General features: G+C 52.6%; 1 protein-coding gene across 1 annotated transcript in view; it reads right to left on the bottom strand.

The window, feature by feature from the left end:
• OGDH (oxoglutarate (alpha-ketoglutarate) dehydrogenase (lipoamide)) overlaps positions 1 to 12,620 on the bottom strand; it is a gene marked incomplete at its 3' end in the record, with an annotated part of 26,758 nt that extends 14,138 nt beyond the window's left edge. Inside the window, exons 1-3 of the mRNA XM_010024123.1 lie at positions 12,369 to 12,620; positions 5,896 to 6,084; positions 2,019 to 2,121 (exon numbers count right to left, since the gene is read on the bottom strand). Of these exons, the coding sequence (XP_010022425.1) occupies positions 2,019 to 2,121; positions 5,896 to 6,084; positions 12,369 to 12,590 (514 nt within the window). The remainder of the gene's footprint in view (positions 1 to 2,018; positions 2,122 to 5,895; positions 6,085 to 12,368) is intronic.
• Positions 12,621 to 13,717: the final 1,097 nt, after the last annotated feature.

Raw genomic sequence — 13,717 nt, 5'->3', positions numbered from 1 at the left:
CCCTACTGAAGCAGCCCCATGAGTTCAATGTCTAAGTGGAAAGCAGTAAGAAGCAGTGTCCCTCAAGGGCCTATAATGGGACCAATGCAGTTTAGTATCTTCATCAATGGCATGGATAGTGGGATTGAGGGCACTCCAGCCAGGCTGCAGGTGACGCCAAGCTGAGTGGTGCACTTGATACACTGGAGGGAAGGGATGCCATCCAGACGACCAGGACAGGCTGGAGGAGTGGGCCCCTGTTAAGTTTATGAAGTTCAACAAGGCCAAGTGCAAGGGTTGGGGCAATCCCCAGTCCCAGCAGAGACTGGGGGATGGATGGATGGATGGATGGATTCATGGATGGAGAGCAGCCTTGCAGAGAAGGACTTGGAGGTGCTGGTGGGTGACAAACTGGACATGAGCTGGCAATGTCCACTTGCAGCCCAGAACCACCCCGTGTGCTGGGCTGCACCCCAGCAGCGTGAGCAGCAGGTCGAGGGAGGGGATTCTGCCCCTCTGCTGCGCTCTCCTGAGACCAGCCTGGGGGTCGCTTTTCTCATGAGGGAGAAGAGTCACTGCAACAACTTGCAGCTGTCCAGCTCTGGGTTTCATCCTCTCAAGAGGGAAACATGTCCACCAGGCACAGGGCTTCAGAGCTCTCCTCTGCTGCTCTGCTTCAGGACTGTAGAACCCAATGCATAGGCCAAAAACCACGAACTAGAAAAGAGTTTCCTCTGCCCAGCCCCTGGGAGCGGCTTCAAAGTCACCTACAAGCATCGCCCGGCTCCCCTAGCAGTGCCAGCTACAAGTACTTGTGCCCTCTCCTGCGCCTGAGTTCATGGCCAACATCTCCCCACCTCTCCTGAGCAAAATCTCACAGGCATAGGGCTTGCTCCAGCTCAGAGCCAGCCGGCTCCTGAGGCGCAGCCAGAGCTTGGTCCTCAGGACAAGCACATCAGAAATCCAGACCTCAGGATGAAGCAGCTTCCCCATCATCCAATGAGCTGGGACAACCAAAACCTAATTTTTGCCTCCCGCTCCCAGTACACGTAATCCTGCACGAAGGTCCAGCAGGTCCAGGGCCGATGTCCCTGTGCTGGCAGCTGAACAAGGAATCAAGGTGGTTTACATGCACCGTGCGCTCTGATCAGCTGTTTCAGTTGTGCAAGGTTAGTAGTCATTACTGCTGCTCTACTCTAAGTTAGAAGCATGCCTCTCGAGTGCTCATAGTGCCAGGGTGACGACCCTTGGAAAGCACCAGCAAGGTGACAGAGCTCAGCGCCACAACCTCGCTCTAGCTAAAAGAATGGCAGCGTAACTACAGAGATCAAGTGTAAAGCACACTGAGAGGCTCCGAGTTCAAGCACTTCCAGATTAGGATTTCAAGTCCTAGGCACCACACACGTTTCTGTGCAACACTCATGCATCTTTCGCTCAAAGGCATTGGGATCTCCACCTCTCTACTCGGATGGGAACGCATCCCAAAGCTTCCTTGTTATGATCACTGGCAGGGCTCAGTCTTGGAAAAAGGGGGCAATTGTGGGATTTATGGATGCTGTGGCAAGCTGGGAGCGAAGGAGGGCAAGGCATCACCACAGGGGCACACCAAGAGGTGCTTCTCAGCCCCAGTGGGACAAAGCCAGCCCATTCCCCCAGCTCTCAGCGCCCCCAAGAGCAGCAAGGAGCTGAGGGAACAGACCTCCAGCTCTCCCCAGCACAAAGCCTCTCTGCTTTGCATTTCCAGAGGATGCAATGGCTTCCATTCCTGGAGGAGTGAGCTCAATGACAAAGTTAATTGGCACCCGCTGGAGGAGGAACATGAGCCGAGCAATAAGGTTTTGGCACAGGACCCATTTGCCAGGGTGGCCGGACGGGGGCAGAACTGCTCCGCAGCAGCCGGTTGACTATAAATTTAGAGTGATCATTACTAAGGAAACTTAAGACCTTTCCCCCCTTACTGATGAAGCAATCTACCTACAAAGCTATGAAAGAGAGAGGAGCTCAAGCAATGCAGCACTAACTGCTCTCAAAGCCCTCACCCAATTTGTCTGTGGATGTGATAATATCAGCTGGAAGGGAGGAGTCCAGATCTGCATCCAAGATGCCCAGTGGGTCGAGTTGTGCTACATGATGCCCTCGAATCTATGAAATGAGCCAGGAATGGAAAGGAGAACAGGTACCAAGAGGGAGAGGGGAAAGGGAGAAAAACAAAAGAGGGGAGGGGTAAAAAAGTTAAATTACATTAGAACAAATTTGCAGAGTAATTCTCACCAACGTTTGAAGAAACAGTTACTGGCGCATCATCAAAATTTACACAACTAATGCCAAGAGGATCAAGCTTTGCAATGTGATGACCCCTGACCTGGAAGCAACAACACAGATTAGTCATTAACACATGTTAATTGCAGAAACATTCCTTAAAATAAAAATAGAAGGCATGCAGTTTCCCTCTTTACATTTGCTGCAGAGCCACCCCAACTTCTGGCTGCAACTAAAGCCTGGAGAAGCCTGATTTACTTTCATCAACAGCACATAGGTGTGAGTACCACCAGCTTCAAGGACTGTTCTGCTTTGTCTGAAGCCATGGGCAAGGCAATCTCCTCCACAGCAGAGACCTTCCAGAACTGAGGTCCAAGGGTCTCCCACCACTTTTCCCGCGTCCAGCCTGAGCACCTCCTCTCTACAGATGCAGTAACTCCATACTGATGGTTTCCTCCTGAGCATCGTAGCAACCGAAGAGTCCATTTTCCAGATTTTGGCAGATCTAGGTGCTCTCTTGCCAACATGGCAGAGGAAACCAGCATTGCCACCAGCAGCAGTAGCTCCAGAAAGGTGTCTGAAGCACATGTGCCCATCTGTGCTACTAGAGATCAGCAGCTCACAGCATCCCTCTGGAGACAGGACCCTACAGCAGGAGTGGGAGCACTCTTCTGGGAAGTGGCAGGTACAGAACTACCAAGTTGCTCTGGCAGCAGGAGGCCAGGAGTCACCACCTGGGTCTGAATCCACATCGGGAGCCACAGAGGTAATGGTGAGTTTTGCTTTTGCCTTCACAAGAGATGGACACAGATGGACCTCAGCACATCTCGCTGGGCAAACTCCATTTATCTCAGGAGCAGCCCTCTCCACTTGGCATGCCACAGCTTAGTTCCTGACAGCTCCTGCTCTGGAAGCTTCAGGCTCACCTCAGCTGGGAGCGGGACACAACTGCCATGGTGCTGGTTGCGGTGCTGCCTTTCCACTGTGGGAACGACGCTCCCAACCATCAACACTGTTGCCAGTTAGAATAAGCACTTGTATACAAGGGTATTACTAAATCTCTTGCACAAACCACACATACTGCTCTGACTTTCTCTCCCACAAAGGCATTCCTACCCAGAGTGTCCCAAGGGGGGGTTAGGAAAGGATTTGTGTGGTTTTACCAGCCAGAGCCTGAAACTAGCCATTGGCATTAAGGCAAACTGCTAAGAAAGCACCAATCCCCTGCCCTGCTCTCTGCAGGGCCAGATGACAACGTGCCCCTGGGCACTGCTGGCCACATGGGAAGCTCTTCGTCTGGGCCAGCTTTTCCTGAGAACTATTTGCTTGTCTCTCTTGCAATAAAGCATGGGGCTGGCCCATCATCTAGCAGTTGGCAGCACATTGTTCCCCATGGCCAGGATGCTCTCACCAGGACCAGGAGGACACTTTATCCAGCAAAGAGCTTTGAGCCTGGAGTTCCTGGTGGCTTCGAGGTTGACTCAGCAGCCTGCAGGTATGCAGCAAATCCTCAGAATGGTGTGACAGTGAAGAGAGGGTCTCTTCCCCCATAGGAGCCACGCAGGTTGTTATTCTTCACATGCACCTCAAGCCTCTTAGCCCCCAACCCCAAACAAGACCACAGCAGGTATCTGCAGGAAGCATCACCCTGACTGGGACTTCAGCCACCCAGCTGACAGAAAAGCAATCCAGGAAACTACTGGAGAGGGTTGAGGACAACTTCCTAGCAGAGATGCTGGAGAGCCCGACCAGAGGAGAAGCAATGCTGGGCTTCTTAACCTCTCCAATGAGTTGTTCTGCATTAGTGAGCAAAACTGGAGGAAGCCTGGGCTGCAGCAATCACACCCTGGTGGAACTCTCAATCTTTAGGGTACAGGATGGGTAGACTCAGGACCCTAAACCTCAGGAAGGCAGACTTTTGGCTGGTTTGAGTGCTAGTGTGTGGGATCCCTTGGGGGCAAAGGGGTGAATGAGAGTGACATAGTTCTTAGGGTGCAAGAGCTCCCAGTCCTGACATGCAAGAAGCTGGCCAAGGGAGGCAGGAGGCCAGCTTAGTGAAGTCAAGACCTCTGAGCCAGACTAAAACACAGCAGGAAAATGCACAGGCTGTGGAGGCAGCGATACACATCTTGGGGAGATTACAGGGATACGGCCTGAGAGGGCAGGGATTGGTTCAGGAAAACCAAGGAGCAGCTGGAGCTGGACTTGGCTGGGGATGGAAAGAGTAACAAGAAGGGTTTCCTCAGGTACACTGGACAACAAAGAAGGAAAAATAAACTGCACCCTGCAGTGAGCCAAAGAGGAGTCCTGGCATGGAGAGGATGGATCCAGCTCATCCAAGTAAGGAGTAGTTGCCTGGTGTTTTAAGTATGTTCCCTATCACAGGTAGAACTTCATTCTGCCTTCCTACTCTTTCATACCTCCATACACTGCACTGAACTCCCCCACTGCAGCTACAGCCCCACAGGGACACCAGGGTGGGAAAGGAGGTGGATTTCTCACAGGAGAGAACTTAGAAAAATACATCCAAGAGCAATCACGTCCCAGTGCTGCCACTCAGAGACTGAGGAGGTGATGGGAATGCAGAAAGGGTTACAGGCTTTGCGTTCAAATTGCTGACTTGAAGCTGCTGCTTCCACTTGTTTGAACTTGGCATCTGCTCTCTTGTTCCACCAGTGAGAGCTGCGTGGCCTTTAGAAACAGGTCACCAGGATCCACCTGAGCTGGAGCAAGCTGGCAGGGTCACCTCCCACGGAGCCAGTCACAAAGGAAGATGCAGGTCGTCACAAACAGGTCCCTCCCTACGGAAAAGCAGGCAGTGTCCCAGCACTGATGTCGGCTCCTCAGCTCTGGAGACAGGCAGGGACGGGCACCTTCAAACCAGGGAACAGGACCAAGCCTGGGCAGATCTTTGGACTTGTCCAGTGCTGCAGTTCTTGCCTTAACCTGTGGCCCTGTGTGCTGGATTTCCTCATATCTGAGCAGGAACACGACCTGCAGCAGGAGCTTCTATGCAGGAACAGGTCACTCTGCCACAGCACCTGGGTTTGTTCACTTCTTGCCACAGTCCCAGTGAGAGATCCCCACACTTGACAAACTGGAGTGCGATCAGAGGTACAGAAACACATTTAAATGTTCTCTCGAGTTAAATACTTGCTGGCCATCCCCTAGCCAACAGATGTTTCCTTCCTGCTTGAAACTTGTGTCTCCCAGAAGGCTGACTTCAGCAGCATCGGTCTGAGCTGCAGCCCAGCAGCACCACAGCCCACCTCCAGGTTGCAAATCATAAGGAGATGTTTCCTGAACTTTTATTTTAGGACCTCAGAAGATCTTTCAGCACCACAGGGGAAGCAGGATGGGTGTCCCACACCACTGCTGAGCATGGCAGGAGCATCATTCCAGAAGCCAGCAAACCACCAAGACCACCCCTTCCCTGCTCCCTTTGGGTGGCAATAGCTTTGATCTTCCTATTGTCCAGCAAAGCACCAGTTAAGCCTCTGCCCAGATCAGCAACTCCTTTTAAAAACCAGGCAGCCCAGCAGGCATCCAGCATGCTCTCCATGCCAAACACATGCATCAACTGCACTAACCCAGCCCAGCTCGACTACTACACACCCCTGTATGCAGGGCAGGCTCCTCCTCGCACAGTCTCCTTACCTGATAAGCCCTGATGAGAGACTGTACTGCAAGATGATCCTCCACCAGTTTATCTACGTTGGGCTGTGCTTGACCCAGGAACTGGGCTTGGGTAAGCGTGGAAAGGCTGGTACTGAGTGGAGGGGGGCTTTGGTAAGCGGTGCCTGGAGCAGCTCCAGCATTGGCGTTGCGAAAGAAGATGTCCCACGACTAGAGAAAGAGAAAGAAGAGAGGAGACAGGGTCATTATCCACGACCCAAACCCCTCCTCGCTCGGTGGTACCAGGGTCACAGCTCTATTGCCAAAGCGGGAAGTCAAATCCCCCAGGGACAGAGCTGCCCCCTCCCTATGCCCCAGCTCACACAGCCACTGCTGAAGGCATCTGCTGCCTTCAACAAGAGAGCACCAAAGCTCTCCTGCCATTCTAGTGATGCCATTATCCCTCCTCCCATCCCTCTGGATTATTTCTTTTGGCATGAGACCATCCTCAGAGCCCTCCTCCCTCGGCAGCAGCAGCTGGGACAGGACATGGTGACACCCCTCACCCAGCTTGGCTCTTGAAACTGTGACTCTGAGCAACAAGCCCCAGCCTGGCCTCCAGGCTCTTGTTTCCTGCTTTCCACAAGACTGCCCTCTAAACACCCACATTACTTTCTGAAATGGTTTTGCCCTGTAATCAAATACACCTCTTCCTCTTTTCCATGGTTTAAATGGCCAAAGACCCAGCATAAGCCACATTGTCCAGCCCTGAAGCATCTCAGACAAAACCCAAGCTGACCTGTGTACTGGGAGAGGCAGCAGCAGACCTGTGGAAGAGGAGAGACCAGCAGAGCAAAGTCCAAGCCACATCCTCCTGTCACGCTCTTACCCCTGCCATTGACTGATCCCAAAGGACAAGGGCAAAGCAAACAGCATCCGTGTCCCGGCGCGTACCCGACACTGCAGCTGCAGCAGCAGGTTTCAGCCCAGGGTCTCTCCTCCAACCTCAGCACTCTGCATGCCCCGAACCTCGTGTGTAGAGAGCACCAAACCAACCCCACTGATGGTGCTGGAGTGGGGCCAGAGAAGGGCACCGGAGCTGGAGCAGGGCCTGGAGCACAAGTGTGATGAGGAAGGGCTGAGGGACCTGGGGGGTTTAGCGTGGAGAAGAGAAGGCTCAAGGGGGACCTTATCGCTCTCTGCAACTGCCTGACAGAAGGATGGAGCCAGGAGGGGGCTGGTCTCTGCTCCCAAGGAACAAGGGATGGGACAAGAGGAAATGGCCTCAAGCTGCCCCAGGGCAGGTTTAGCTGGAGCTGAGGAACAATTCCTTGCCCAGAGGGTGCTCAGGCATTGGAACAGGCTGCCCAGGGCAGGGCTGGAGTCACCGGCCCTGCAAGTGTTCACACACCATGTAGATGAAGCCCTCAGTGCCAGGGGTTAGTGGTGGCCTTGGCAGTGCTGGGAATGGTTGGACCTGATGATCTTAAAGCTCTTTTCCAACTGAATTGACTCTGTTCTACGATGCAGAGACAGGTGAAGCGCTGCCCGGTCAATGCAGCATGTTCAAACCACATCAAAAAGAGACATGAGATCAACTCCAGTGGGGGCTTGGGGCGGAAAACACAGCTTTTGCACCACTAGGAGGGTGGAGGGGACTGGAAACCTGCCCTGTGCCAGAGGAACACCAGCTCTCCCCCTTCCTCCATCACATGCCCCAAGAAGCTATTTCCAGCCCAGATTTACCCAGACATCCCATCACACACTTGCACAAGGTGAATATATTTAGAAACAGGTCACGCTGAAGGAACATAAACAAAATCTGGAATAATTTGGCACTGTAACTGATAAATAATAGCTCCCAAAAGGAAAGAGGGGAAAAAACCCACCCCAAAAGCAAAGATAGAAAACACCCGACCCTGCTCCGATTGCTAAAGGAAGGTTCAGTAGCAAAAGAGCTGCTTTTTGTATGATCCTTACTCCTGGCAAGGGCAGCCCAAACCCTTTCCCCTTCCTAGAATCACAGGTGCCCCCAAAGCCATTGGCTCCTGCAAGCAGGAGGTATAAACACCCCGAGATGGGCTCGGTGCCCTTGGGACAGGGAGGAAAATCTGGCTGGCTGCTTTGCGGGGGGGCTGAAGGTTGCTTTAATGCACTGGAAAATAAAAGACAGGCAAGAAAGAGCATCTGCCAGCCCAGGGAGGGCAGTGGCAGTGGTGCTGGGGGGACAGGGACAGAGCCAGGAGGCCTTTGTGACCTCCCCTCTTCTGACATTCAACATTAACCTCTGGGAGGTGCAATTTGCTTCTGTTTTGAAAGAAAAAGCTCATTCCAAGCTCTCCAAACAAGGTGTGGCACCAGCTTGGTCAGTTCAGGCACTTTCACTAAATGCTTTATTGCCCAACATAATTACAGAGTATTTCAGGCCAACCCTGGTAAAGGCTGTGGCCCTGATAAGCACCATGAAAACATCAGCCTTCAAGTGCTGGTGTGGTTTTGAATTGAGGACTATACAAGAGCCACCCCGGGGGTTTCTGGTGACCAGTGCAGGTGCCTCTGGAGCTCACGTACCCTCTGGGAGAGGCTGACCAGCCCCAGCTTTATCAAGGGAAGGACTTTGCCTTACTCCAGCCCTTGCTGAACGCAGCAGCAGTAAAACAAACCTCACTGGGTTATTCCCCTCCAACCCTCTCTGCCCATGGCAGCCCTGCAAGAGCTCCTGGGCTCTTACATATATACACAAGGTATAACATATGTATTGAGTAAGGTGAGCTCAAATTCACCTCATTTTTAGACCATCCTACAGCCACACGTCCCACCACAGCCACAGCACAAGGCATCTGCCAGACCAGTGTTCCCAGCAGGATGGGAGAGAGCTAAGTTCAGGCTTTAGAGGGATTCTGAGCTCAGTTCTGAGAGCAGAGCTCACCACAGGCTTCTCCCTCGAAAACAGCCCCAGACCAGCTCACCAAGTGAAACCAGCATCTTTTACTTCAGTTCTCAGTCTTGTTTCCTGGAGCAGGGGGTGGAGAAGCTGTTTCCTCAGAGCTCTCTCACACATGGCAAGGGGAGAGTGGTGACGTTTCCCATCCGCCACTGGGCACCTCTAATTGGGGTGAGGCTGCTCCAGGCTGGGAGGTGCACAGGGAGACATGGCCTCTACCTCCTGCTCAGGCTGTGTCCCTGCTCCTTTCTGCTGCCACAGACTTCAGGGAACAGAAAGCACTGACCAGACCTGCTCTGCGTGGTCAGCAAACCAGGCAGCACCTCCTGCTTCAGCAGCGAGAACAGGAGGAACATTCAGAGCTTAAGGCTGGAAGAGGAGAAGCCTGAACCAAAGTCACAGCAGGTAACCTGTGCTGAGAGTAAGGGGTCAAGCAGCTATTGATCTGCATTGCCTATGGACCATAACATAACCAAGGAACTTCAATGCTCCGTGGCACTCACTTCGGAAGACAGTATCGAAACCCAAACATTTCAAACTCTCAAGGAGACTCCTACCAAACCTGGGCCAGGCCCATTGTGAGCACGACTGCAAAGGACACAGCAAAGGCACTGCCCCGGGCTCTTGACATTGTGTCGGTGAAGCTGGGCCACGTGTGTTGTGGTCATAAACCCACTTCAGTGTCAAAATCAAACCACTGGCATATTAAAAGACCGTTTGATGCACATACCTATGGGGAAAGATGCATCCCTTTCATAGAATCATGGAATCAACCAGGTTGGAAAAGAGCTTTAAACTCATCAAGTCCAAGCATTCCCCAGCAGTGCCAAGGCCACCACTAACCCCTGGCACTGAGGGCTTCATCTACATGGTGTGTGAACACTTGCAGGGATGGTGACTCCAGCCCTGCCCTGGGCAGCCTGTTCCAATGCCTGAGCACCCTCTGGGCAAGGAATTGTTCCTCAGCTCCAGCTAAACCTGCCCTGGGGCAGCTTGAGGCCATTTCCTCTTGTCCCATCCCTTGTTCCTTGGGAGCAGAGACCAGCCCCCTCCTGGCTCCATCCTCCTGTCAGGCAGTTGCAGAGAGCGATCAGGTCCCCTCTGAGCCTTCTCTTCTCCACACTAAACCCCCAGGTCCCTCAGCTGTTCCTCATCACACTTGTGCTCCAGGCCCTGCACCAGCTCTGGTGCCCTTCTCTGGCCCCATCCAGCACCTCAATGTCTCTCTTGCAGTGAGGGGCCCAGAACTGGACACCAGTTCAACTTACATACAGGGGCTGCCGTTTGGGAAGGCTGAACTTGTCCCACATGTGTGACCACGGGTGTCATCTACGTGTGGTCAAAGCTCTCTGGACAGCTGCCCTGAAGCAAGCAGGTTGCTCAGGGTCCTGGGGAGCAGCACGGGCTGCGCCGAGCATCACCAGCAGCCAGCCCTGCATCGGAGCTGGCATAGCAGGGGCAGGAAGAGGGTGTCTCTGCTCCCTTGGGAAGTGGTCCCAGGAGCAAGCACTGATCCTCACAACCTCGCCTGCTCCTCCCGCAGGACGATGCTCTTACTTACTCATCAGCCTCAGGAAACCTGCGTTCAGCTGAAGGCCTGGACACAGAAAAAAAGCTGAATCAGCCTGTTTTGGGTTTTAATCTTTTCTACTTTAAACAAGCACCCAAATGCCCCCTGCAGTTTAAACCACCAGTGTCTGCACAGAGGAAGGGAATCCACTTTGCTCAGCAGGACAGTTGTGCCGGCTGGAGCTCTCATAGCTTTGATGGCAACAGCAAAGAAACCCCAGCCCTTCCCTGGTGGAAGGTCTCTCCCTCACCAGCCACAAGCAGCACAGGGAGGAGCTACAGTCCCTGCCCTATGCAGGGGACAGATAAGCCACAGCCGGGCCTGACCCTACACCTAAAAGGATGGAGGCCAGTGCTTATCAAGGACAAGGGTGTCACACTCCACTGCTGCTTCAGCGTCATGCCAGAGCACAGGAGCGGGGCCAGCCACAACCCTGATCCCGTAATAGCAGCTCAGTGTCCCAGTGGGGACAGGGTGAGCCAGGGAGCAGTGCAGAGAGGAGAACACAGCAAAGGGAGCAGTTCTTCACCATAACCACTGGACCAGGGCGCTGGCTGCCTACAGACGAGCTGATGAAGCTACATGGGCTACATTAGAGAGGCGACAAGGCCAGAAGAGCTCCCAGGGGTCTGGCCTCACAACCCAAACACACTTCCCAGCCAGCTGCCCCAGCTATTCTTGATATTTACCCTCACATCTGCTCAGAGCAACATTCAAGACTGAGCCAGGTCCATACGTCAAAGAGCCACTATCAGATAGTGGAGACTCTTTGGTAAAGACACAACTGGTGTAACCCTCTCTACAGCACTCAGATTCCTGGCTTTTAATTCAATATCCTGCCTCTGAAAGATGGGGTTGCACCACCTGAATGTACTTGGGTAGCTTTCAAGTCACTATTTGACAAAGGGCACAGCCCAAACCAACATGCTTTGTGTTTTCCGAGTTTGTATTGCCTGGCTTAGCATAAAGTCAACACTTTGTGAAAATCCAGCTTTGATCCTACCTTAAGACCTTTACAGCACCCCACAGGCTGTGCATTTTGGATGTGTGGGATCAGTGCACACACTCAATGCTGATGCAAGCATTGGGGCATAAGATTCCTTACTCAGCCCTGACTGTTCATTTAACCATCGTGTCCTGTACATACTGCTCATGTGCAACTGAACAGAGAAAATCCCTGCTCTACATCAGGACATGTGTGAAACTGTCTTAAAAATCCCCTGGGTAATGCTGAAACTTAGTCACTAGAGGAACATTTTCCTTGTGAAATACTGGGGATGGGGAAAAAATCAGTCAGGTTTCAGAAACCTTCCTCCCGGCTGAGCCCTCACCTATGGACTCGAGGCCAAAGAGCCTTCACCTCCCTGGAGGAGCTTCAGTAACTCAGATCAAGAGAGACCTCTGCACATACTGCCCATGGTCAGGTTGCTTTGCAGTGTTAAGTTCAGGAACAATTGGTGGGAATCCCTCTGGCCACCAGACCAGTCCCCTCCCCAGGCTGCAGATCAGCCATCTGGCTTTATGTGCACAAGCTCAAAATCAAGCTTAGGTACAGCCCACCCACCCCAAAACATAACACCATCCATGCCTGAAACACAAAATCAACCAGTGGAGATGTGGGGAATATACTCCCTGCCCCCCACCGCCCAGAATAAACCCTCCTGATGAGCGAGCAGAGCTGGAAGAAATGAAGCATCAGCAGCTTGTTGAAGGTAGATTCCCAGGAGAAGCCATTCCTTGTATCCACTTGCAATCCAGGATGCTTCCTGCATTCCACAAGCCCACGGCATTCCCTCTTGAACAGAGACACTCCTCTTGGCTCTTGCTCAAGGCATCACTGATGTTTCTTTCGGGCAAAGCGAGGCAGAAGGAAGATCCACAACCAGCTGGCCCCTCCGGTTGAACTCAGTCCTTCTTGGGACACGTGCACTTACCTGACCCCACTGCTCAGACACACAGAGAGAGAAGCGAAGGCGAGATGCTGGCGAGGTGGCTCCTTACCTTATGTACACTTTTGGGATTTTCCAGCCAAGCATAATACATTTCCTCCACGTAGTTTGAACTAGTCCCACTCAAAAAGGGCTCGGCAGCCACTGGTGCGCTGTAGCACCGGATCTGTTGAAACGTCCTGGGTGCTGCCAGCCTGTGTTGGGAAATTGTCTTTACAGTCTGCGAGGCCGTCAATGGCCTCAGCTTTGCCACACAAGTCCTTAAGTTAAGCATGTTTGTCCTGTCACTTCACACAAGCTCCTGTTGGGAGAGAAGGGAAAAGTGGGTTACAAATGAGTGCAGGAGAGCACAGAGCAGAGATCAACCCCTCCGCCACCCCCATCAGCCCTGAGCACGGCAAACTGAGCTTAGGACCAGTCTTTAATTCAGATTAACCCATCCACCCCATTCCAGGGATGGGAAACACAGGTTTTGGCCAAGGTAGCACTGTCCCATCACTGCTCGCATGGCCTTGGCACCCCCCAGCACGACAGGGAAAAGCAGATTTGTTTGTTGGGAACACAGCACTGGCCTCAACCAAGGTGCTGGACATCAGAACCACAAAAGCCTTTTTGTATCACCACCTGCATAAGGCATCCCTGATGGTAAAACACAGCCTGGATTAACAGTGAAAGTTACCAGATTCCCCCAGTGCTTCCTCTTTAGTTTCTAACCATCAACATCTACCCCTTTTCCAATGATAAATCCATAAAGTATTATCATAGAATCACAGAAGTTTTTGGGTTGAAGGGACCTTAAAGCTCCTCCAGTTCCAGCCCCTGCCACGGGCAGGGACACCTTCCACTAGAACAGGTTGCTCCAAGCCCCTGTGTCCAACCTGGCCTTGAACACTGCCAGGGATGGGGCAGCCACAGCTCCTCTGGGCACCCTGTGCCAGCGCCTCAGCACCCTCCCAGGGAAGAGCTTCTGCCTCAAAGCTCATCTCAATCTCCACTCAATGAGTTTAAACCCAGTCCCTCATTAGTCTGGATGCCCATCTCAGACCTTTGGAGGCTACAGGACAGCAGTGCACCATGGTGTGTTTGCTCCAAAGGCTTTGGTGCAAGGAAAGGAGCATGCCAAGTCATACTCTGCTGCTTCCATCCTCCCATATATTCCATCCTTCCTGCTATATTAATACTCTGTTAGTAACAGAGTAAGCATATCAAAAGTATCCCCCTTTTTCTTGTTGGCCGCCTAAGGAGGCATTTGGGAACAAATGCTTAAACTTGAACAGGGGAAGTTCAGGTTAGATGTAGGGAAGAAGTTCTTTACTGTGAGGATTCTGAGGCACTGGAACAGGTTGCCCAAAGAAGTGGTAAATGCTCCATCCCTGGCAGTGTTCAAGGCCAGGTTGGACA

Source organism: Nestor notabilis, unplaced genomic scaffold, assembly GCF_000696875.1.
Source record: "Nestor notabilis isolate BGI_N333 unplaced genomic scaffold, ASM69687v1 scaffold17111, whole genome shotgun sequence".
Lineage (NCBI taxonomy): Eukaryota > Metazoa > Chordata > Aves > Psittaciformes > Psittacidae > Nestor > Nestor notabilis.
The sequence above is the reverse complement of the archived record's forward strand: the minus strand, read 5'-3'. Positions and strand labels throughout refer to the sequence as shown.